Raw genomic sequence first — 26,660 nt, forward strand, 5'->3', positions numbered from 1 at the left:
AAAGTTATCATATTACTAATATAGTGCATATACTGCGTATATACTGTAGAAGGAATATAGACTCATATGGACCACATTTATGACACTTATAAATGACAGGTCCAGTTCTCATTCACTTCCATTATATTGTGAATTCCTGTAGCTCAAACAGTAGAGCATGGCACTAGCAATGCCAATGTTGTGGGTGTGATTCCCCTGGAGTGTATAAACTAATAAAAATGTATACCTTGAGTGCAATGGAAATGGCTTTGGATAAAACTGTCTGCCATATGTTATAAGTTTAAAATACAGAAAAGAGCAACCAGGATATTCTTCAAAAATTCACCTTTTGGGTTCTCCAGACATCAGTCACACAGCTTTGGAACGACATGTAAATAATGCCAAGATTTTCATTCCTGGCGAGTCGAACGTGTCGAGGAGAGCCAGGAGGGAAGCCGCAACTTGCTACTCTGTAAACGGGACCTTGTAAAAAAAATCCCTGCTGTTCCTTAAGCAGATGTTACACACATCACGCTGTTTCCCATTAACACCATCAGCACTTCGCATAGCGCATTGATATTCAAGAGCGGGCACACCACACCATAATTAGACTATCATTTGATCAGGAGTGCTAAACTATTTATGCACAAGTGTCAAAGACGTTAAGGGGAGGGTGGAAGGAAAGTTAGCGAAAAGACAGAGGTGCCTCCGCGGTGTGGGAAGCCCCTGTCGGTGCAGAGCTCTACTTTTGCGGTCATTATAGTCGTGCAGTCACTGAGATTTTTTGGAGGCCCTCATAAAATAGCTGCTGGCAAACACTGGGAGAAAAAAAGCAATGGCAGACAGTCAGGCTTAGCTAAACGCTTTGGCCTCCACCCTAATGAGAACCACATTTGGAGGACTGAAATATGTTTAACGTGGCAGCGTGCTGGATTCATCACTTCACTGCGCTCGGCTTCCAGGCATACACTTACAAAAAAAGTGCCTTTGTTTTGGTAAAGGGCTTTTTATGACTCTTTGCAAATATAATTTCCCACACAACGAGGCTACTCCTCCCTCGCTCCGTAGTCATTCTAAATTTCGCAAGCACGCGAATAGACACGGTTCACGGTCGCACTGAGATCAACCGCACGCTAATGCCTTAAAAATGATGGAAAGCCAGGTGGAGCACAGCAGCACTAAAGCGGTACGTGTCGGAACGTTTTGGGCGGTAGTGTTTGACTATTACGCAGTCAAATTAACCGTTTGAAGAGCAGCGCGTCTAACTCTCGTCTGCCTCTCTCACTCACTCTCTCAGGGTGGATGACAGAATCTGGCTCATTTAAATATTGGTGGCTACCAAATTTGTGAGTTTAGCCACCTAGACCGACCCGAAATGGAGCTTGGAGATGGACTGGAGAGAAACGAGAAAGAAAGTCACGATGAAACGTGTGAAAAGAGAGATAGAAAGCAAAACAGCTGCTGATAAGGCAGCCTGAAAAAGAGTTGCTGAAGGGGGCTCCCTCTTTCTTCAAAGCGCACGCTCTCTCTCACGCACACGCACACACACACACACACACACACACTGGAACGCTGTCATACACAAGCCACCCGCTCTACTGTGCAGCCACAGCACAAAAGGAAGACGGGCAGAAGGAGAAAAAATGCAGTAATGCGCTTGGTAAGCAGAATAACGGTGAAAAAATACCTGTTCCACCATCTTGCTCCCTTTTTCCTCCATAAACTAAGCAGCTGTCTTAGTCCCAATCCCTGCAGCATCTGCCTAAAGCAAGCATCAATTATAGATGAGGGTGTGTGTTTACCGCTGTGTGTGAGTGTGTGAGTATGTGAGTGGGAGGGAAGGGAGGGGTGGAGAAGGAGGAGGGAACTATTGCAAGCGAAAACTATGCTCCAAAATGTCTCTCTCTCTCTCTTTCTCTCGGTTCATAACTAATGTGTGACTCTCTGAAATGTTAGCGATTCAGGCCATTCGGCGAGCTTGAAATTCAATTCAATTTAGAGTTGTGATATAGAATGTGAAATGATGTGAAAGCTGCGGCTGTTATCTGTCTGTGAATGTAGAGTTGAAGGATTTTGATCGTATGCTTCACGGTCTTGTATCTCTGAGGGTGAAAAAACATTAATCTCTGAAAACTTTGACAAAACTATGAAGGTTTTAAACTATAGGGAAACTGTTTTATGTAATAAAAAAAAATAAAAATCCAACACATACAAGATAAGCTTACTTGAGAAGCAAAAATGTGAGAGATACGACTTGCATTCTACGAACATACAATTAATTTAATTTATTATTACCGCATTTTTAAATATTTTTTTCTTGTTTAACAAAAATATTAATTAGAATAATGCCAAAAACAAGTCTAAGGCTCTGTCCATATGAACGTGGTTATTTTTAAAACCGCAGCTTTTTCTATGCGGTTTGGCTGTTCGTTCACATGCAAACGCTGCACTAAGTCACTGAAACCGAACATTTTTGAAAACGCCTGCCAGGGTGAAGATTTTCAAAAACTCAGTGTTGTCAGTTGCAGTGTTATCGTGTAGACAGCGAAACAAGAGTTTTTGGCTTGTGACGTCGGAGCCTGCGCTATCTCCGCCCACTGGAAACTTTTTCAGGCTTCTGATTGGCCAGCATGACTTTATGGTTGAGATTATATCGCCACCTGTTGGTTTGGCATGCTCTTGACAGTGCTTCATAGCATGCATTTGCATTTTCATGTGGACGGAGATTTTTTTAAAAACGGAAGAAGGAAAAACTATAAAAATACCCATGTACGTGTGGACATGGCCTAAAAACCTAAAATCAATTCCACATTTTCTCTGAAAAGAAGTCTGCAAATCTAGGTAAAAAAAAACTATTTAATAAAAAAAAATCCATATATTCTCTAAAAACAGCCTAATTTTTATAATTACAGTATATTATAGTTTATACAAAGCAAATGTATTTATTTTAGTTTACTGCATAAACTTCAGTAAATCGAGCTAATTTTTTAACATGGTTAAAGTTGATTGGAAACTTGTATAAGCCACTTGGCTCCACTCATAACACTACTACTGGTGAGAAAAAAAAAATCGCACAGGCTAAATTTGACTGTGCATGCTTGATTTCTCGCAGTAAACAAGAACCATAATGTTTATTTAATCAAGTATCTGCTGCTTGGATGGTAAGTTCTGTTTACCATTTGGTTCATTTAAGGACACGTAACTCAGTGAAAGTCAGTACTGACCCCTTGGCATCCTTGGATTTTGGTCGGGCCGGGCTGAGAGGTAAACAGGATCAAGATGCACTGTCCTTGCACTTTCAAACACACTGACTTGCACAGCGAAATCCTGGGCCAACTCTTTCGAGAAAAAAAAAAAAAAGAAAATGGCTGAGGCAAGGCCTTCTTGAGCCCCTGCTGGGTCCGCCCTTTCTTTCCTATAGATTGGACGTTCGATCAACCTTCACCTTTGTTTTCTCCTCTCGCTCAATGCAGGATTCTCTCCACAGGCACTCCTTGTGTGTGAGTACGCATGCGAGCGAGACTGAGTGTTTAAGGGCCAGCGTGCTTCCCCTGTACTCCAGACAGTCAGCTGGCTTCTGTCCAGGTCCGTGGAGTGCCACTTCAGCTGGACACGATCTCAGCTTAGAGGGCAAATCATTCCCCAACAGACCCGCAGTGACATACGGCTATAGAGCGGGGCAGGACCCCCTTGACCGTTCATTATCCCAACCGCTCTTCGCAGACCGTTTTCGTATCAAACATTTAATAGCTCGCACCCGGTGAGCATTATCCGACACTTCTGGAGGAGTTTCGCCGTTTGCTGAGTGCGTGATAACTCGGAAAGCCAGACATCAAATCGCACTCCCTGTCTCCGAGTAAACAAATTAATAATGCAAGAGGTTTTGTAGCGCATGGGTGTGAACTATTTTGAAAGTAACCCATTTCCCAGCAAGAGGCTACCTTTTAAACATGCAAACTCAAAAGGAAGCAGGGCCCGGCAGACGTCGTGAAAATATAACCGCCTCTCACCAGCAGAAAGTTTCCGCTGAAGGTTCATAGGGTGAAAGGAAGATGTGATTGAGAGTTACCGTTGTAGCTCTGTGTGCGCGGTTTATTTGTGCGCAGTTTTGACCAAAATATTCCTTGAATTTAGTAAATATTTGTCATGGCATATACGTAACTGTAGTAAATATTACTTTGAAATAACACCAGTTTTTTCCCATCAAAAATAGCATGTTCAAATTAAAAACTAAATAAAACCAAAGTTCTGTCCAAAATTATGTATGCACTATGTACTCAATCGTCTAAAATAAATGTTAAAAAATCCAAATATTCTCTTAAAACAAGTCTATAAATCGAAGTTTATGACTAAAACTATTTAATAACTATATTAATTTTAACTTTTAAATAAATCTAAAAATCTAAAAACGGAAGGGAGAAAAAATACAAACAATTCCACACTTTCACTCATAACAAGTCTATGGAGCCTCTAAAGGGATATGGTAATGGTAAATAAAATGTGATGGGAGGGAGAAATTATATTTCAATGCTTTTGCATTGAAAAAGTTTTGCATCCCCCTGAGAAACTGTGCATTTGTTCGCAAAGCTTTTGCGAAGGAAACAATATGAGGTGGGGGGAAAAACTATATTTGCTTTTGTTAGCGAATGCAAAGTTTCTCAGGGAACACAATAATTTCGCGAGAGAATGGAAATGTTTTGTGAAAGAATGAAAAGTTTCTTGGGGAAACATTACTTCTTACAGAGAGCACAAAAACATTTTCCTCTTATCTCATTTTTTTTTTTTTTTTTTTAAATACCATGTCCCCTTAGGGGCTGAAGTTTCCAACAGTCTCCAACGTTCCAAGTTTTTTCAGTTATTTAAGGTTTCAGAAGTGCACTTTTTTAATCAGTGCGAACACTCTATTAGCACTGTTTATACTAAAAATTATACCTCAATTATTACATTGCATTTTTAATTCAAACATTTAACAAAAGACAACTTAAACATCCTTGACGAAATAAAAAAAACCCGTCCTTAAAAGATTAACGCTGCCTGCGGGACGCCTCGTTTTGCGACCAAAGAGGTGCACCGCAGCCCAGAGTTAATGGGCTAGACTGCGGATGAGCCATGCAGCGGCTAACCTTGCCTTGTTTCCCATTATCATATTAGCCGGCATTAGCTCAGGAGCTCTCATCTGCCGCTGCTCAGCCCCGTGCCGGCATTAGCAAGCCATGCAAATGAAGATGTAAAGAGGAATCAGTTCATCAATCACACTCGCAAGAGGATAGTGTGTGCAGGAAGAGGATTAGCCGCGTAGTCCCCGGACCCTGCGCAGGTCTCCCTCCTGTCACACAGCGTCTTTAATTAAACATCTTAAAGCACTCGCCAATAGCACTTCCTGCATAGTGGGGTTCTGCACTTGCCATTTGTCACAAGGCAAACATCTCTGCGGTCCTCTGAACAGTGTGTTGACAAACTCTTTTAGTAATACTCCTCCAGAAGCATCTCCATCTGTGCAACCTTAATAAGCTAAATCATCACCTGATGGGAAATCAGACATTACCGTGATGACAATGGCGGCTCTGGGTCTTTTAAGAGGCAAACAAAGGAAGCCCTTTACACGTAATGGACAGCAAATAAAAAAGGCCACCGTTTTATTTTCAGGTCAAGTGGTTCTAGAGAGAATGGTAATCGGCATGTGCACTGGTTGTAAGTTACCAGGCGCTCGAGTATGTCCCCAAGCAGTTTAATTAGTATTAAAGGCTGATCTGGATTAAGTGGTTTGCTGTGACGGACACAAATCCTGTCAAGTCGATACCAATAACAGAATAAATCTCTGTAAGATCACAAAGGAAACAGCCGGGCCGCTGAATGGATGCCACCATCAAGGCCACCTGTAAACCGCCAGGGCTGGGAAGTAACGAAATACATGCAACAGCGTTACGTATTTAAAATACAAAATATGAGTAACTGTATTTCGTTATAATTACATTTTAAATAGGTGGTAATCAAATTATAGTTACATCCGAAATGTATTTTAGATTACCAAAGTGATTACTTAAAATGTTTATGTCATTTCTTCATTTAATATATAAGTAAACAATTTGGGGATTTTAACCAATAAGGCAACTGATTCTCCGTAAAAAAAAAACTGCGTGCAGCAGCCTGTTCCTTTAGCAACTCGTAGTGAGAGTGCATACATGCTCATCATCACGACACAAAAATGGTTGACACAACAGCAAGCCATTCGCGTAATGCATTTCTCTCGTTGAAATCATACCTGCAAACTAGTCGCTTTTCGGCGTTTTGAATCAAAATATGTAATTTATGTGAATCGTCTAGATCCAAATAGGTTTTTTTTGGGGGGGGGTCTGGTTGTAGAGAGAGAGAGAAATTGCAAGCTCGTAGACAGGAGGGTGTTCGACCAAAGTCCCTTTCTCGGTTCGACTTGAAGCAGCAATGCACAGGCCGATCGCTGTATGACATCAAAGCACCGCAGACATACTTTGATGTGCGGTCGGTCTGCGCGCTGCTGCTTCAAATCGTACACACCTCATCTCACAGCCAGTCCGTTTTGACGCTCACATCCGCATGTAAACATGTCGTCGGCGTGGAAGTTCTTCATTGTGAGCTAAACAGGCACAAAGTTTGCAATTTGTAATACAATATTGACTGTTTTTGCTCAAGTTCGCTAACGAAGTTTCAATCAAAGCAACAGCAGAACTGTTGTGTCTCCCAGCAACACAGTGGTGTTTCGATACTAAATGAACCCATGTTTTTGAACGAATCAAGTGAGTCAATGATTCAGTAACTCATTCATAAAGACAGTTGTCACTTGCCTCATTTTTGAATGAATCAGCCATTTAAATGAATGACTAATGACTCGCTCATTAAAACAGTCATTTACCGTCATCTACTGGCGGTTTGGTTTCATATTTAAAAGTATTGAATTTTTCCCAACGTTTATACCTTGTATGTTCAAAAATATTTAAAACATTTATCTTATAAAATTATTTATGCATTTGAAATTTTGTGGTGTAAATGCATGTATGGCACCTTAGCTTCATTAAAAAGTCTGTATAAATACATCTAATGCCACTTCAGATGCAGCTTATGTTTCCTCTGCAGTGAAAAGATTGTTGATAGTATCAATCCTCTACGCACACCTTGGCAATATAATCGCCATTGGCTAGTAAAGTTATTTGTTTACTCGCCAGACTGATATACAAATTTACACACACACACACACACACACACGTTTACTTAGCTATCTAAATGGGGACATTACATAGACTTCTATTGTTTTTTACATAGATACACTTTTTAACCTAAACCCACCCCTAACCCTACCCCTCACAGAAAACTTTCCGCATTTTTACAATTTCAAAAGTAAAAAAAAAACTTTGTTTATTTTTATAACAGTTTTACAAATGAGGACATCCACAAATTTAGGTTTTTGCCGATTTTGTCAGGCTTTGCTCACTTTATATTTTGTCCCCAAAATATGGTTAAGTAGGTACACACACACGCACACACGATTCCACCCAATCAGCTTATCTTTGTAAAATAAACAGCTTCTTAAATAACTGAATGTGCACTCCTAACTTCAGCCAATCAAGCATTATATTATGATATTATGATAATTAAGCACTATTTAATGATAGAACTAGTGATTAGAACTAAAACTTGGTAACCATGAATGAATGCATATTTGTCATTTTAACTGAACTTAGGACTGGTGGTGATGTTTAAGATATTGTTGGTCATAGGTAATAGTAATTATTATTAAAAGATACTACTAATACTACTATTATTATCTGCTGGGTTCATGAATATTAATCACGTGATTAGCTCCGCCCACCGCCGAGAAACCGGCATCTCTTCGGCTTATTCTTAAAAGTTGAATAATTCTAAATGAACTCTGTTATTTTGACAGGAAAATACAACAAAGAATATGGTTTACATGTAGCACGTCGATTCAGCGTGGTATGCAAGACTCTCGCTCTCGCTCTTTGCATGTGTGAGAAACACAGCGCTATCAGTAAAGCGACGGCGAGTCGTGCGCCTTCACACTAGTTTACGGTACGTCAAATACAGGTGCACTGCGTGCTACATACTCCGCATCCATTGAGTACATGACATGATCCATTGAGCGCATCCAGAATAGTACAGATCGCTTGACGGAGAGTGAAACTCTCAAGCGCTCAGTCAGCGTGATTATCGAGTGAAAATCTGTGTTGAACGCCTCTCACACACAAAATGTTGTGGTATAAATGTGCTTTTTTTTACTTGAAGCATATGTTGTTTTTTTCCTTTATTTTGTTGTCAGAGTGCACCAGAACGCTTCATTTACATGTTCAATTCTCAAAAATTTTCTTCTGGGGGGATGCCCCCAGACCCCCGTACAAAGGTCATATTCCAAACTATGTCACCTTTTTGACCTCTTGTGAGTTTGCAGGTATGGGAAATACAAAGACTATTCTACTTAGAAATCTGAAAAAGGACGTAACATCTATGCCCAATTTACCTGCGACAAAACTTCTATCAGCATCGAAGGATTCAACTTCTAATCTGAAAAAGCATCTTGAGGTCAATTGTTCTTGATCTTTGAAAAATTTTATCCAGTAACTCTTGCTTTTCTATTTTCTCATATTTTGTATTTTGATTTGTGTGCTTTACAGATGAACTTGAAGTCTTTACTCATTCGAAATGTTCAAGAATAGATCATCTTTGGCGCGGTAATGCGAGTTCATGATCCGATTAGTGATCGTGAACAGATGATTCTTTTGAGTCAATATTTTAAATGAATCATTTCTTTTGTTTAACAAAACCAGTGTGAATGGTTCACAAACTGGATGTATCTGAGGTGTGTTTCCCAAAAGGTTGTCTAGGTAGTATTTCGTATCTAAAGTATTTCGATTAAGTTACTAAACCAGAGTAATCTAACAAAATACATTACTGATTACTTTTTAAAGCATGTATTTTGTAATCTGTAGTGAAATACATTTTAAAAGTAACCTTCCTAGACCTGTAAACCGCTCATCTGCAATTCTGCATGTGATTGTGCTACATAAAGCCAGACCAAATAGGGCTTCTGGTGGATATGCACACAATTAAGCACATGATCATCACTCAGAGGTGAAGCTGATATTTTAATAGGGGAGAACTGGGATGGTTGTAATTTGACTAAGTTATTTTTTCTCAAAACATTTATTGCAAACTTTCATGTACAGTAAAATAAAATAAAAAAAGATTTCCTATTGGACTAATGGCACATAATGATTATTTTGATTTCAGATCAGACATGTAATGTTAAACAGTTCTGCTACATCAAATCTAGGCTTGTGGAAAACTTTGGGAAGTATGATGAACTCCCTGAGAAGACTCTACTGTAAATGTTATGTTTACCTTTTTTAGAGTCGACACATACAATTTCCTTGCTGGCTCTCGGTCGAGTTCGGCCTTTTGTTTTAGACTGTGAATGCTTTGGCAAGCACGTCTACACAACCACACACAGCTTAAAACCACAGGCAACCATTTTGTGAGTTGAGAATACCAATTTGAGGCACGGTTTCACTGACAGACTTAGTTTTTGCTTCAGTCTAATGGTATTGGATGATGTTTTTATAGTCATGAGATGCAATAATAAGATCTCAATAGCTGGCTTGCATGAGAGCCTGAAGTGGGCGTATTTTGAACACAAAGCCATGCAATCATAACCCAGTTCCTTTTCCCTGTTGCACTCGGAGAGAAAATATGAACTCTTTTGGCTTGCATATTGCCAGCCTCTCTGAGTACATAGTGTGCGCAGTATGAAGAGGCAGTAAAAATGGATCCATGCCTGCACCCTGATGCTGCTCGGAATTGCGGATGAGGAATACTACCTAGACAATCGCAGATAATGACCAGCACGCTGGTTGGTACATTGCCTCCTGGTCTATCGTTTGATGAGAAGCAAGTGATACAACAATTGTGAACACAATCACTTTCAGGGGTTTCTTCATACAATTGCAGTGAATGCCATTCCCCTATATTATTTGAAAATCTTTGGGATAATAGAAGGTTGGGAATAGCAGTCGGCATGCATAAAAGAGCATAAATGCAACGGTCCCATTTCAGGGACACTTGCCTCGGGGGAGGGACTTGACCACAACCCCTTGTACTCAACCTGTTGATATACAGTGGAAAAACACGAGCAAATACTTATAATTATAAAAAATATTACAAATATATAAAACATTTTTTAATTATTATTATGACATTCAAAATAAATCAATGTCTAATGTAAAAATCTATATATTTATTATAATATCATATCTATATATTACAATTTATTTGGGGAAAAACAAGTAATATAATCAACATATAGCTGAAAAACATGAGCTAGAACTCATGTAACAGTTACTATTTTTTTTAATATAAAAAAATGCAAAAATATAAATATAAAAACAGATGGAGAGAGATAGAAACAGATAAAAGGAGAAATAGACATATAAAAGATAGATGGATATAAACATAAGTAAACTTTAATTAAAAATACAAATAAATAAATAGATAAATAAATAAATTAAAATACTGAGAAAATCAAATACCTGCCACACGGTAAAATCAAATGAAATAAAAATTAGGATTCAACTGAACGAAGTATATAACAACAATAACATCATTAAATGAACACTCATGACATGCACAGCACTTGAAGCTTCAGGGTTGACCCTTGTGAATGGATATAGATTGAAACTACAACAGTGAGAAAGAAGTAAAAGCAAAAAGGCTGGCAGAATCAGATGGCAGGTATGCAGTCGGAGCCGTGTCCCCCCGCAGCTGTTCTCTTCCTGCCAGCTTTCCTCTGATACACATCAGTCTTGGCCAGCGTGTTCCAGGTCGGACGCCGCTTCAGATGAGGAGCGCATATACATTTCCAGATCACAAATTCATCGCCTTCCCCCCACCGCTCCACTGGAACAAATCTGCTTTCCATTCCGTGTCGCAAATCTCATGTTCTAGTAGGGTTGAACTTGGAAGGGTTCAGCCGTCTGTGTCGGATGCATCTCTCTCTCTCTCTCTCTCCCCCAGCACACTGAACGTATCTCTCTCTGCTCCCCCGGAGACTGTCAGCCCTCCCCGTGCTCACAGCTCAGCCCAGCACGCCTACTAAACATTGGCACTGTCGCTAATAAGCCTAGGTCGTTAGTGTGCCATGTTTTGGGCTAATTTTCTAATCAGAGAGTCAGGGTCACCACCCAAAACCCTCCTTGTGCTGAGAAGTTGTACCACTTCATCCTACAACACACACACACACACACACACACACATACATACATACACACAGGAGCTTGGGCTCCCATGTGCTGTAATTATATGTGGTGGATGTCATGTGGGTGAAAAGGGAACGCGTGGCAGGCAAAGGCACTCAGCAGCAGGGTCTCAGCCATATGGAGACAGCCTGGAAACTGTCAGGCTCACTTAATAGATGTTATCCTTTGGGACTCAGCAAGGCAGGTTCATATGGAATAAACACAGCTCCTCGGGCTGAGCGCGGATCGGGACGTGATTCACTCCTTAACTATCTTTTCAGCAGCCCCGCTTCTCTCCTACTTTCTCCATTTTGTCAATTTATAAGGGGTCTCATTAAGGGTGAAATAGACTCCATCACCGTAGAGACATGATACAGAGGAGAATTAAAGGACTATTTTCTCAAAAAAGATTCACAACAGGATGTCATTTGTGCCCATCTCAGAAGTTTCTTTTAGTATGTGGCTGCATTCAGCGTTGCAAAACCAACATCACACACGCACCATATATATATGGTTAGTTCTTGATTGTGATTGGTCAACAGCTGTGCTTTATTCAAGATCAAGCACAGCTACGACCACTTCACCAAGCATTTCTGTGTATCACAGCACAACACCCTTTGCGGCCATCCTTGGCAACATAAAAAAATCTATATAGTGTCAATACTATTCCATGTATTATGTATTTAAACAGAATTAATTGTTTGTTATTTATTTAATAAAGCATGAGTGACCCCTGCTGGTGTTATTTGCGTCTTTCACCTTTAATTTTGAGACAACACCCTTCCCTCCTCAAAGAAACTTTTCTCGTAGCCTACTGGAGATCCGTTGATGTGTGTGTCTGTGTGGAAGCCCAGTTTCCGAAGTACTGAGGGAATATTACTGTATTCATTAGTTTTCTGTTTCAGGTATGGTACTGTATGTCCATTAGTTTACTCCGCTTCATGTTGTGACTTATTAACAATGAAGCACGGACTCTCGTTCCTTAATGCCTACATATAACAAAGACTATAGAATACCCAAGATGTGTTACTCGTATAGTTTTGAATGTGGAAAAATGAGCAAAAGAGCCAATCGCTAATCGGTAAAGTCAGCGCGTCACTGCAGCGGCCGAGTGACATGACTTGCCTTAAAGGGACTTTGCATATACATAATAGACCCTAAAGCATGTGGTGGGTTGGTGGGGGGTAATTGAGAATAAATGGGAGAAAGTCATGAGAGAGTGCCTCCATTGTGATATGATTGGATATGACTGGCTATGATTGGTTCATGCAATAAATCCCACATCTTGTGATGCGATCTGCTTTCGCGAATCAGTCTGAATGAACAATATAGTAGCGTTAATGGGAAAACTAATTAAAAAAAAGTAGGTAAACAACTCATACACTTAGATATAACCCCTTTGTTACATCAAAATAAGACTTAAAAAGGCATGAAAACATGATTTTAGTAAGTAATCAGCTTGGTGAAATTTAAAGTAAATCTCCACGTCTGTGACCAATATTTACCGAGCTTTGATGGCTAATGATCTAAAAAAAAAAAAAAAAAATGTTGAAAGTTAAATATTAAAAAGAATAGCTGAACATAAGTTCACAAAAATTATATATATATTGTTTAAATTGTTACTGCCTTGAGTTTTTATTTTGGAATAAATGTAAAATTCTTAAAAACACTAACTTGATGAAATTCATACTTGGCTTTAATAAATAGAAGTTTGATTACATTGTTAATGTAAAAATATAAAATAAAATTGTTCTCTTTATTTTTTCTGATAGTGTAAGTAATGTTTATTTTACCAAGGAGGACTTTGCCTCATTTCAAAACACCACCGATATATATATATATATATATATATATATATACACACATATACATATACTGTATATATATATATATACATACACACACACACACACACACTCAAAACGGATTCACAGATTCACAACAGGAGGACATTTGCACATCTCAGAACTTTAAAAGTCCTTTACTATGTGGCTTCATTTAGTCTTGCAAAATCCGCTAAATCAGTCCAGAGTGTCTGTGCTAAATATACTTAGTACAAACTTTAAAGTTTAACAGCCAATTATAAATGAGCTAAAAGTAACATACAACAAAGAGAATGCCACAGCAGCAGGCCGACTCTAGGGTTATCTAAGCGAGCCGCAGAAATCTTAATTACAAGTTAGCGTCACCGCTATGCTTTAGCTGCGTGTGGGTAATTCTATTAGGAGATCTAGCACAGAAGGCTGTCGCCTTTGAAAACATTGCATACTTGGCTTTTTCATTTGTTCATTATGTTTCATCAATTGCTGATCAGCCCTGGATCAATGACTTGTTTGTGATTTGGCGTGATGTTTTGTGGAGGGAAATTGTGCTTCTGTGGGTGTTGAAGTCGAAGTAGCTCGCGGCTAATGCACGCTAGCTTCAGTCTGGGATGGGGTCTGAGTCATTGTCCTGTGATCACAATGAGACATAAATTGGAGGGAAACAGTAGCACAACACTGCAAATGGCTAATAATGCTATTAGGAGGAGTGTAGCTTATGTTTTCCTGCTTAAAACACATAAATCTTTCTGAGGGAGGCTGAATGTTTTGTTCACAGCATTAGTAGTACATACAAAAATACATGTGCATCCATAAAGTCAACCCTTACAAAAATTAACCATGGTTTTATTGTAGTAAAAGTGTAACTACATATATAGCGTGTTGTTAAATACGTTCTTCTGATTATGAGAACATTTAATGTATATTCACTTCACAAGTTGTTTTGGACAACAACCGGTTCAGCCTGTATGCACTTTGTATACATGTGACGATCAGCAAGTGGCCAATTGCATGTGTGTGCAAACCCGGTTCGGCCCTAATCTCCCGTGCAATACATGAAGTAGAGATTTGTAGTCACACATGCAATATGTCAGTTGTCACAGCCGTGAATGCGACAGCAGCATGAACGCAAAGTACTCATCAGGCCAGCGCATCTCCTGCAGACACTCTGATGCTTGTCAGGTACAGGTGATTTTAATTACAGCCATTATTTACACAGCTGTAACAAAGTGGCGAGGTGGCACTGAAACAGGCTGTCAGGCAGCCACACACTCACATTGGCTGGAGAAAGCTAATTTCCCTGCCTTTCTCATCTTTCTCTCCTCCATCCAACCCACCCCCAATCACGGTCTTCTGTTTCTCCCCCTGTCTGTTTCTCTCTCCGTCTCCCTGCCCTCCTCCCATTCTGGGTGAAAGGAACATGCAGTAAGAACATTAATCACACATCATGTTTGACCTTGGAATCATGTCATTTACTGTTAGCACAGCTGTCTACACGGTATCATATGAAGTTAGCCTAATATATATTATAACTAAATTTGTCTAAATTTATTACATGGCTCACTGGAATACTTCATTCTGAATGGTCAATTGCAGAATTCTGCCGTTACAAAATTTATAAGGACAGTTAAACTGTATTAGGGATGGGAAGATTCCCCGATAAATATATAAAAAGTTAACGATGCTACCGATATCAGCTACAAGTTTTATATTGCGATGCATCATTTCTAACATATTTGATATATAATTACTAGTGGATGCGCTATACTTCTATTATTTAGAAAGTGACTAATAATCTGTGACCAATATTTTATATGTAGATTGATTAAATCAATCTACATATAAAATATTGGTCACAGATTATTAGTCATATTCATGTGTAGCTGTGATGAGAGAGCACGCTTGAGAAACAGTTTAGAAAGGAGAAATTCTCCTCTCTAAACTGTTTCTCAAGCGCGCTCTCTAATCACCGCTGCGTGTGAATATGACGCATCACAACACCACGGAGACCCGAGGAAAAACTGGGATTAAAGTCCAAAACCTGACTTGAAATAACCTAACAAATCAATCGGGGCTAAAGCGGTTCCATTAACGACAAATTAAATTCACACAATCTCACTAATTTGTGCACGCTTATTCTTAAGCAGCCCTTAATGTCAATCATGGATCAAATCGATCCACCATGACAAACAGCGAATATATTTGTGCTGTTTAATGCATTTGAGATGTTGCTTTCCTCAGTGCATAACTGACATGTCACAGGTATATTTTTCATCTGTAAATATTAGAAAGTCATGCAAACATATCCATTTTGCTGTCAGGAGTGGGTGAGCCATGCACGCTAAACAGACAGAGCGCAATCGATTAGAAGCGCAATAATTCTGAGACAAATATACATTTTGCTAAAAAGAATTGTTGTTGGACATTAAATGTGTCTTTTGTAGAATTTTAAACCTACATATAAAGTGTATTTTATGTGTGTTTCTTATAGCAGTTAAAATGTAGTCATTTTCTTAATTATTTATTTTCAATATTTAATTTAGTTTTTTTTAATGCTTTAAAGAGCAATTTTAGATTGTAATATTCTAATGTTCTGCTATCTATTCTGCAAACTATAAAAGGTACAGCTGTAATAAAACCAGAGAGAAAGGCTGCATGGCGAGAAACAAGTCAAATAATAGTATGTGAGAAAGTGGTAATATCATTATGTTCCTATTGGTCAGTAGAGGAGCTCAGCTTAGTCTGACAGTTAGCCTGCTTTAGACCAGGTTAGTTTCCCAGCATAAGTTGCCACAGTGACTAAGCTTGATCTAGGCCTATGTTAAATTTGCTTTATGGAACCAAATCATTTGACAATGAGTCAGACTAACTGAAATAAGCCTGGCTTATTTGGTTAACTTGTTTTATGAAACAGGCCTCGAGGCATTAAAAGTGATCATATTTTCTCCATTGCATCATATTGCATTGAATCACATTGTGTTGAATCGAATCGAATCAAAATCAGATCGCACTGCATCGTAACAGGGGTGAATCGTATCGCATCGCATCGCTAGCTGCTTCATATGTATCTTTAATGTATCGTATCGTTGGCTATGCATCGAGATGCGTATCGTATCGGCCTCAGTCATGAGATGCACATCCCTAAACTGTATAATTGACCGCTTTTGTCCCAGCCATCTGATTTCCTATATGACTGTGCTAGTTTCATGACAGCACTCTGCTGTCTATTTCTTCACATATAATAACATAATTTCAACTCAAATCAATATTCCATGTCCATTTATTCATTTATTTCCTAAGTAGCTGCATAATAAGAAAGGCAATGCACAGTGATCCGGTTGATATCGCAAAATAAACCACTTCATGATGATACAAGACAAGATCACAGTTTATTTTTTGATAAAGACAAGGTGAATGTATATATGATTTTATATTCCCAATTCAACTTGTCAGTATAGTATATTATAGAATATAAGTATATTATAGAGTATATTATAGAAAAAAATGCAATTAAAATCAAAAATATTTATTGAATTATATATATATAATTCAAGTTGTTATCATAATTCATAATACAATTTTATAGACAATGAAAAACTATATATTGAAAAATATTGGGGAAAAAATAAATATATATATTTTTCAGTACAACTATATTATTATCATAAGTTATGTCTATTATTAATTTATTCTTGAGATTAAAAAAAAAACGTTTCACGTTTTCTGTTACACGTTACATGTACTTACTATTATAATAACAATAACTTATGCATAATTACATGCAAGTAACCCCAAGTCAAACCCTAATCCAAACCCTAACCATATAGTAAGTACATGTAGTTAATTAATATTACTCAGTAATTAAATGTATAATTACACTGTAACAAATCTTAAAATAAAGTGTAACCAAAATAAATCCCAGATTTTATATTTTGGTCCACACCTTATATTTTAAGGCCTCCATCTTTTCGCCTCTCATTTAAGACCACTGGATTGAAATCATCCTAAATCATCCTTCAGGCCAGCTGCAAAATTCTTCCTCAGATAGCAGGAGCCGTATATTATCTGTGGATCAATGGCGAGTAAGGGGGTAGGACATTAATACTGTGAGATGCACATCCCTAAACTGTATAATTGACCGCTTTTGTCCCAGCCATCTGATTTCCTATATGACTGTGCTAGTTTCATGACAGCACTCTGCTGTCTATTTCTTCACATATAATAACATAATTTCAACTCAAATCAATATTCCATGTCCATTTATTCATTTATTTCCTAAGTAGCTGCATAATAAGAAAGGCAATGCACAGTGATCCGGTTGATATCGCAAAATAAACCACTTCATGATGATACAAGACAAGATCACAGTTTATTTTTTGATAAAGACAAGGTGAATGTATATATGATTTTATATTCCCAATTCAACTTGTCAGTATAGTATATTATAGAATATAAGTATATTATAGAGTATATTATAGAAAAAAATGCAATTAAAATCAAAAATATTTATTGAATTATATATATATAATTCAAGTTGTTATCATAATTCATAATACAATTTTATAGACAATGAAAAACTATATATTGAAAAATATTGGGGAAAAAATAAATATATATATTTTTCAGTACAACTATATTATTATCATAAGTTATGTCTATTATTAATTTATTCTTGAGATTAAAAAAAAAACGTTTCACGTTTTCTGTTACACGTTACATGTACTTACTATTATAATAACAATAACTTATGCATAATTACATGCAAGTAACCCCAAGTCAAACCCTAATCCAAACCCTAACCATATAGTAAGTACATGTAGTTAATTAATATTACTCAGTAATTAAATGTATAATTACACTGTAACAAATCTTAAAATAAAGTGTAACCAAAATAAATCCCAGATTTTATATTTTGGTCCACACCTTATATTTTAAGGCCTCCATCTTTTCGCCTCTCATTTAAGACCACTGGATTGAAATCATCCTAAATCATCCTTCAGGCCAGCTGCAAAATTCTTCCTCAGATAGCAGGAGCCGTATATTATCTGTGGATCAATGGCGAGTAAGGGGGTAGGACATTAATACTGTTTGATCAAAGAGCTGTCCTATTTCTGGTTTGTGTGAAGAACAAAATGTGAGAAAATAGGAAAAATGACAACAACTGCGGTAACAAGGAGAACAAGACACGGTGTGTGTGTTAGGAAACAAAGGCTAAGACTCTGGCAGATGTTGCAGGGTCTCTGATGAATGTGTCATGACAGATGTTGTGAAGTGTAGCTAGGAGAGGTATGACCAGGCCTAATGATTTCTGGAGCGAGTGCACAGGTACACTAAGAGCAGAACTAATCACACACAGATGGACACACACAGAGAGCTGCAGGAGCAGGCCAGGACACACAGATGTCTCTGCCAGCACCAAACTCGCAGCCCTCCGGGAAGGCCAGCAAACGAGCTCCGTCTCCCATCACTTTCTTTAATCATGACTATTAAAGCACATGCAGTTGGAAGCATGTCAGTGATGACCCAAACCGGATGTGATATCATGAAATATGACTTGAGCAACTCAAACAGAATGTCTGAGATACACCTATATTTTATACTAAACATTTTCTTAACAAACTAGCATGGTTGACATGATTTATGATTATATGCATTTCTTAGGGGTAGGAAAAAGTTAAGCATGGTGGAAAGACGGCCCACCTTAAACATTTTATTAGGCGATCACCTCAGACTTCTAAGTTCTTGTTATTAAAAACAGCTAGACAAAGCACAACAAAAGAATGCAGCAGTCTTAAGATGTGTTAGCAAAAGGTATTCAAAACTTAAAAAAAGAAAGAAAAAAAACCCTGAAAAAAGCAATTTATCATGCGAGACACTGAACAAAGGTTAATTTATTAAATTATAATATTATTTTATATTATTCCCATCATTTTAAACAAATAAATACATGCTTTCCTCATTTAGAAATAAACAAAAATATTAATAAATACTGAATCAGAGCACAGAGCCTAATAAAATAATTGACAGATATTCAAAAAAAAAAAAAAGGTTTACAGATTATGAGATTATCTCACTGAACGTATGTCTCTTACTTCATCTCCTTTAAAGAACAAAAACAAAAATTAGAATAAGCTAGTCGACCAGTAGATAACTAGTCAACCATTCTAACGCATCCCACTTCTGACAAAGGCTCTTTTCACTTGACAATAACTGTGGAACACACACTATTTATTCACTCATACACTTATTTATCTAACACACACACTCAGTCTACATTTCAATTTGCACATAATATACCTGTACATACAACTGTCTATTGTTATATACCTGTACATACAATTGTCGATTTGTATATTTTTATTCCTTAGTTGTTCTATTTTTCTATTTTTTATTATCTGTGTTTTTGTTCTGTCACTGTCATTCTGTTACACTGTGGAGCTTCTGTCATGAAAACAAATTCCTCGTATGTGTAAACATACCTGGCAATAAAAACTCATTCTGATTCTGATTCTGATTCTGATACATACTCATTCTGTTTCAGTAAAAATGCAAAGCCTTTAAACCAATGCAATCTAATTGCATGCCGTTTCATGTGCAATATTTATCTGTCCTTATCTGTATTATGGGAGTTGTGGATTAATTGCATTTCATTTTCCCTATATTGGCCAATTTCATGCTTTTGCACAGTTTGAAAATATTTACACTAGTTACAAACAATTAATTCAATGGCTTGTTAGGCAGCCCAGTGGTTTTCTGTGCGAGCGCAGAATGGAGGGTTGGCATCACGTGTGTGCGCTCACACGTGTCTTCATGAGTGAGCTAGGAGAACTGGCATCTGTCATAATTACGTTCACCGTGTTGACAAGCCTCGCCATCTAACAAGATACATCCCATTATTGCCAGATGTCTTAAAATTGCCATTATAAATGTTTACACTGTGTAGTAACCCGAGCTATTAGTTTCGACTAGTGACATAAAATACTCCAAAAGCCAGCATAAAAACATTAGTGTCAGCTGCTGTAAAAGTTGAGCTATTAATTTTAGCAGAGGATGCAACGTCTCTGAAAATGGCCCATCTGTTATGGCGTCAAATGGCCCAAATTACTTTACGAAAACAGTTCCATCAAATTATTTTCATCACTGTTTTCGCCACAAATGCCGGCCGCTCAAAGTCAAAAGGTCGTATTTCAGCATCATCCATGCGCCGTCACGTCCACTCGGTACGCCTGCGCAACTTTGAGCGCATATGTCAACGGTTAAACAGGCCACACATACGTTTTAGGTCTGTCCCCTGTGCGCCTGTTTTTGCTGTGCAACATTAGCACAGCACTGTGGGAATGTGAGGGTGAGAGGTGCGGTGAAAAGTTATCACTGTAAATTAAAGGTATGACTGGTGGAAGCCCAAGGGTTTACACGGGGTTATCGGGGGCTTCCACCCATCAGCATCTCCTATCGCACATCCGACGGTTCCTGTGAAGTGTCATAAACTGCCGGGCCCATTTTCAGCCTTGCTGTAGCTCCCCGCAAAGCCCCCAAGGCCGTCTGCTTTACCAGAACACTAAAGAAGCATTGCTGCTCACTCTCTCTCTAAAGTCAATATATGTGGCTCTTTCACTCCTCATATCAGGTGTTTTCTCATAGCTGAGCTGAGCCCATGATCATAAGCCCCCTCCCATCTCCCGCAAACAAGAGGCTGCTGGGAAATGTGGTCCTCTGAAAAGGGTAGTTCACCCAAAAATGAACATTTTGTCATTATTTACTCACCCTGTCGTCATGTCGTTACCAACCTGTATGACTTTCTTTCTTTGAACACAAAAGGAAATTCTGAAAAATGTGCTGCCTTAAAAAGAATGCAAACACATCATGAATGTATTATAACATTAGTTCAGATTCTATAATGCGTTTCTGAATTCATTCAGACTGCACTTTCGTCAGGTCAGATGACATACTGAATTTTATGAAAATATGGCTGTGAGGGATAGAGTTGCATCTTTACAATTGCATGTACTGTAAAAAGATACTAAATCATGTAATTTTCAAAATTCACAACTTTCAAAACTGTTTTATGGAGGTTTTGTCTATTTTGTTTTCAATTGGTCTGTTGTTAAGCCACAGTACAATGCATTGAACACAATGTACTTCTATCCCTCACAACCCTGTTTTCATCACGGTCAAAAATTAGATATGGTGCGCGTTTGTGGAATCAAATGATTTATTGAGAAGATTCGACTTGAATGATTGATTCACATGCTATATTACTATTTAAGTCTTTTGAATTAATTTAGTAACCTTGCATGAGGAATAAACCCAAATTTAAGTCATTGTTCACTGAAGATCTCTTGAAGCCAAACTCGAGCAACCAGATAAAGTCTGATTCTTGAATCAGCCCAGTTGTGTTATTACACAAATGATTCATTGATAAGATTCAACTGAAATGAATGATTCATTCACAGATTTCTGCATCAGTACTTCTCGCATGAACTGTCAGAAACACCAAAGAGATCTTAAAGTGTGTTTTCCTCACGCAAAGCTATCGCGTGACTCCAGAAGACCCAAAATATTCACACTGACCTTTTTATAATACTTTTATCAATTTTAAAACCTCCAGACCCCATTAATTGTAAAAACAACAAGCACTACATTCTTCAAAACATCTCCTACTGCATTCCATAGAAGAATAAATGTCATACAGGTTTGGAACAAGGGCGAGTTAATGATGACCGAATTTTCATTTTTGGGTGAACTTACAGCTTTTACAGGCAGGAACGGTGCATCGTAAGAGCTCAGGTAGATCTGTGGATTTGCTCTGCGGTGGTTGAGCAGGAAAGCCGTGGCTTTAGGAGCTTTGTGTCAGCTGATCCCAGCACTGCACAGGCTCTGTAACACACACCAGGGAAGCACAGGTCACTGGGCAAACAGGAGGGATGTGTATGCCTGAATGTGTGTGAGAGACTTGGCCCTTGGCACGTTTTCCTGACGCAGAGTGGGGGTGACAGACAGAGCTGACAGGCCAACCTTTGCACTGCGTAATAGACAGACAGGGAAGTGGGAACCGCGCTCTGTCACAGGGGAATACAGACATAAACATGGCCACTCTATCACCCACACTCGCCTTCCTGACAAAACATATTAGCGGCGGAGTTCTCAGTGCACACCTTTCTGCTTAAACTCGCCGATGAACTGCATACGCATAGACACGCACACACTTAGCACATGCGCGCCTGAGTGTGCCGCCGTGGGACCGCCGAGTCTGCGCTAATTGCGGTTTTAATTGTCGTGGTGATTCTAGTGTGTCACTGATATATCTGATGAGTCTGATGTGACTTATTGACAGATCTCTAGAGTGTGCGCGGCGACCTGACAAAAACGCATTGATTAATTACTAGCCATCCAAGACAATTAACTGGAATGGAATGCGAAAACAAGCGGCAAGCAACTTTCGCCGCGCCGCCATCCTACCCTCGTTTATACCCTCAGAGGATACATCAAACAACTTCTTTCCCTGCGTTTCCAAGGCAACGCTAATATATTAGCTCACCAGTGTTACTGGAAAGCATTTCACTTGACAGTTTTAAAAATGATTTAAAAGCCGGCTTAGTAAGTGAAACTCATCCTCACTACAGTAAATCAGTCTGTGGACGAATCCCTCTCCAGCTGTCATGGAAGGATCGGGGAGGGGAAGAGGTTTCTTTTGCCTGTGGTCTTGCCGGAGAGGCTAGTTTGGGTGACATATCTCCAGATTCCTGCTGTTCTCATTCATTGTTCACACTCTAGAAAAACCATGCAGACACTTGGGCCATTTGTTTTCACAAGGCTGAGTACACATAGTGAGGTCCAAAAGTCTGAAAACACTAGCTTCTAATTATACAAATGATACAGTCTGCATAACAATTTGAGGGAAAAACTGATTGAAAAAAATAGCATGCATTTCACAATTTCTTAGTATTTATGATGCCCTTTTTTGCTTTAATGACACTTGAGGAACATGAACTCCACAAATTATTTGATTTGTGGACTAGAAATAGTGCCAAATCTTTAATATTATGAAATCTTAAATATTATTATCAATTAATTATGTTTCCAATGTGGCCTCTAATGTTTTTTAGAATTAATGTGTAAAAGTTTAGGGACAGAATGATTGATTGATTGATATTAAACAATTCAATGAAATGGGTTTTATTCATCAAGGACACGTTACATTGACCAAAAGTCATTTTTATAATGTTACAAAGATTTCTCTGTAAAATAAATGCTGTTCTTTCAGAACTTTTTAACACTGATAATGAATCAGCATTATCTGATAAAAATCAGCATATGATAATGACACACCACGTGACACTAGTGCAATGGCGCTGAATATTGTAATATTGTGAAATATTATTACAATTTAGAATAAAATATATTAAAATAGAAAACAGTTATTCTATATTGAAATAATATTTCACAGCACTACTGTTTCACCATAATTTGACCAAATAAATGCAGCCAGATACTTTCAAAAACATGAAAAATTCTTACCAACCCCAAACTTTTGAATGGTCGTGCATGTAACTTAATCATGATGCCTTCTAAGATACCTCATTTTAGATTAATTCTAAGATAGCATCACATCCTTTGCAGAGAAGAATGCATTGTGACTAGCTCAGTATTTATGAATTATAAACCTATATTTACAATACCCCAGCTGCAAGGAGCGTATTTTATGCTTATACGAGTATTGCACTTTTAGCTTAGCAACATGCCAATATCAAATGAATTATGAGTAGAGTCGCTCAAGTGTATTCTAAATGAGTCAGCTATAAAGTTCCATGACAGAGTATGCTGCCTTAGTAGTCACCTATGCAGCTCACTAAGTTTCGGAACCCCAGCTACAATCGCCCAAAAATGTGGAGGTGAACGCTATTGGAGAGGAGCTCTGCTTCCTGTTCCTATTGCAGCATGCGCGTAGCTGCTAATACTCATCTATTCTACAGCTCTCTTCTCTCCGCCCCCCGATGTATGACACCCTCTTACAGGGAAGCGCTCGCTGTTCTCTCTTTTGTCTTTTTTCCCCTACCAACTCGTTTTATCTCCCCAAGTCTTTCTCGCTCTCCACCGCTGTCTCCCCCTCCCTGCTTCTCGTGTGTTTCCCTGCCCCTCTCCGATTGAGCTCACTCTCCCCCAGATGGTGCAGGTTGGTGCTGGCGCACATAACAATTGCAGAGGAGCTTCTAGCACTTCCAGTAAATGAAGCTCGGGCAGGGCAGCAGCCCACTGAGATGCATTAGATTAGGTAATTGAGATATGAGTGATGGCGCAGGCCGGCCCCTGCCGCAGAGGTCTTGGAAATAAGCATTTGCCGCATCCGGAGTATTACAGCCTCAGATTATGGAGAGCCCTGATAGAATAATGTCAGCCGAACACAGGGCTAAAATTGAACTGTCAAGAACTGTCAAATACACAATAATGTGCTCGGCAAACCCAAGTCATTTCGCCACTCTGAACTGGCTGACGGACGACCGCCGGACCCCGTCCATTTCAGAGTGCACTTTGAGAAATCGTGCATCAATTTGAGAAACTTGAGATGCTAATGATTTTAAGCAGAACAGCTTCCGTCGCGTCTCCTAACAGGATTTGCGAGGGGAAAACTTGTTTGTTTCAACGCTGTTGGCTTTCTTTAAGCGAACACCTCATTCCCTGCTGAATCTGCTGTGCTAGGGTGCTAAAACAGTCACCTGTGTATAGATTAATGGTTTTAATTCTGAGGACTGGCAGGGCGTAGCCGCACGAATGTCCATATTTTCATCCGTGACCCGCTAGGTGTGAAGTTAAATTGATTTAGGCCTTGGCATCTCCCAAATGCGATGCCATAAACAACTTGGCTTCAGTTCAGCACGTTTGTCCATCACAGAATAAGACCTATATATATATATATATATATATATATATATATATAAATAAAAAAACTATTTAATGCAAAAGGAAAAAAGCCTTGCAGCTATTATATACTACAGTATATTGCAAATCTTGGCTGTGTGGGTGTGTACATCTTTGCAAAATGTAAATAATATTACTGCACAGCTGCATTACTGCATATATATCCAACTTTACACACATTAATTACGTAAAGATAATAATAATATATATATATATATATATATATATATATATATGAAATCTCAACTGCATGATTGTTTATATCATTGTGAATCATAAATTATATTATTGCACAAATTATATTATCGCACAGCTCTATATAAACATGGATATATTTAACTAATATACAGTTACCATATACAGTAAATACATTAAACTAATGTAAAATCATACATACAATACAGCAAATCTTAACTATGTGATTGTTTATATATTCCCAAAATGTATATTATATTACTGTACAGCTCTCTATATAAAGCATATATAAGTATATGCAACTACGCACAGTATACTTATATTAAATTATATACATATACTATATAGCAAATCTCAACTGCTTGATTGTTTATACCATCGCAAAATGTATATTATCTAACTATAAAACATATTTTTCCCCTATCAAAGCCGACAGTATGTACAAACCAGAGGATTAGCCACAGACTTCTATCGTTGGAATAAACTCAAGCACAGTACGTGCAAAGTAAACCTAGCAAGGACAAAACACAAATATTGTTCAATGTATATTTAACATAAAAATAATAATCCAATATTGTGTGTGCAAAATCTGACAAAGTACATTTGATATTAAACGTCTACTTAATAATAACCAATTTAAACGCAAAAAAAGCCATTTGCGCACTACTTATGCAAAAATAACGCATTTGTCGAATGCTTCCTTCCGTTTCATGCTTTTTCACTACAAAAGCAAGGCGCAGACATGCTTTCTAATTTGAATAAGATTAGATATACAAGGTATTAGAAGATTTCTGTTGGGTTCATAACATCTGCGCTGGTGCACGGTGTCATTTGTGTGTTTACAAATTGAAGTAAATGGATTATGGAGGCCTTCTTTACAACACAGAGATCTACAAACAACACACAATTCCATGTAGGAGAAATTTCATGACTCTTTATGAGCTAATTTCCTCCATGTCATATATTACAAAAGAAAAATTTACAAAACAATATTCAAAGCAGGCGTGAAGCTATTGTGCTTTAAGGACAGAGATTAAAAACACAGATACCCGTTAAAAAGCTCATGCAGAACACAAACAAAAGTTCACGTCTGACTATTTTTTGCCAAAATGCAAATGTTAGATTTAAATTCATTTATTTTCATCACATCAGCTGAAGGCCTTAATTCTGCTCTCTTATTTTAATTCTTGGCTTTACGGCTTATAATTGTATGATTTGCATAATTTTTTTGCTCCCATTATAAATAATCCATGCAACACACGGCCTGGCTGCCAAGCTGGCATCACTTTCTATTTAATCTTGTGAAACAGTCGCTTTATCTCCTTGTTCAACCTGTGGTTTATCTTTTGTTGTGGCACCGTACTATTGATGTGGAAATGTTTACAAAGCAATATACACTTGCCCCATTTAGTGAAAGCGAGAGTTCAAGGTATTAATATGATCGTTTTATCACCCCCAGCGTGCTTCACTC

General features: G+C 38.2%; 1 protein-coding gene across 7 annotated transcripts in view; it reads right to left on the reverse strand.

Moving 5' to 3' along the window:
* The window catches only part of LOC107568067 (RNA binding protein fox-1 homolog 1-like), a 280,788-nt gene that overhangs the window by 52,574 nt on the left and 201,554 nt on the right, over positions 1–26,660 (reverse strand). The window contains exon 1 of one of the 7 annotated variants that reach the window (XM_016253919.1): positions 1,667–1,770. The exons of the other annotated variants lie outside the window; for them this stretch is intronic. Within the exon in view, the coding sequence (XP_016109405.1) occupies positions 1,667–1,699 (33 nt within the window). The 5' untranslated portion in view covers positions 1,700–1,770. Of the gene's footprint in view, positions 1–1,666; positions 1,771–26,660 lie in introns of those variants that run through there. 7 annotated transcript variants of the gene reach the window in all.

The sequence above is a fragment of the Sinocyclocheilus grahami genome, unplaced genomic scaffold, assembly GCF_001515645.1.
Source record: "Sinocyclocheilus grahami isolate Dianchi unplaced genomic scaffold, SAMN03320097.WGS_v1.1 scaffold27.1, whole genome shotgun sequence".
Taxonomy (NCBI): Eukaryota; Metazoa; Chordata; class Actinopteri; order Cypriniformes; family Cyprinidae; genus Sinocyclocheilus; species Sinocyclocheilus grahami.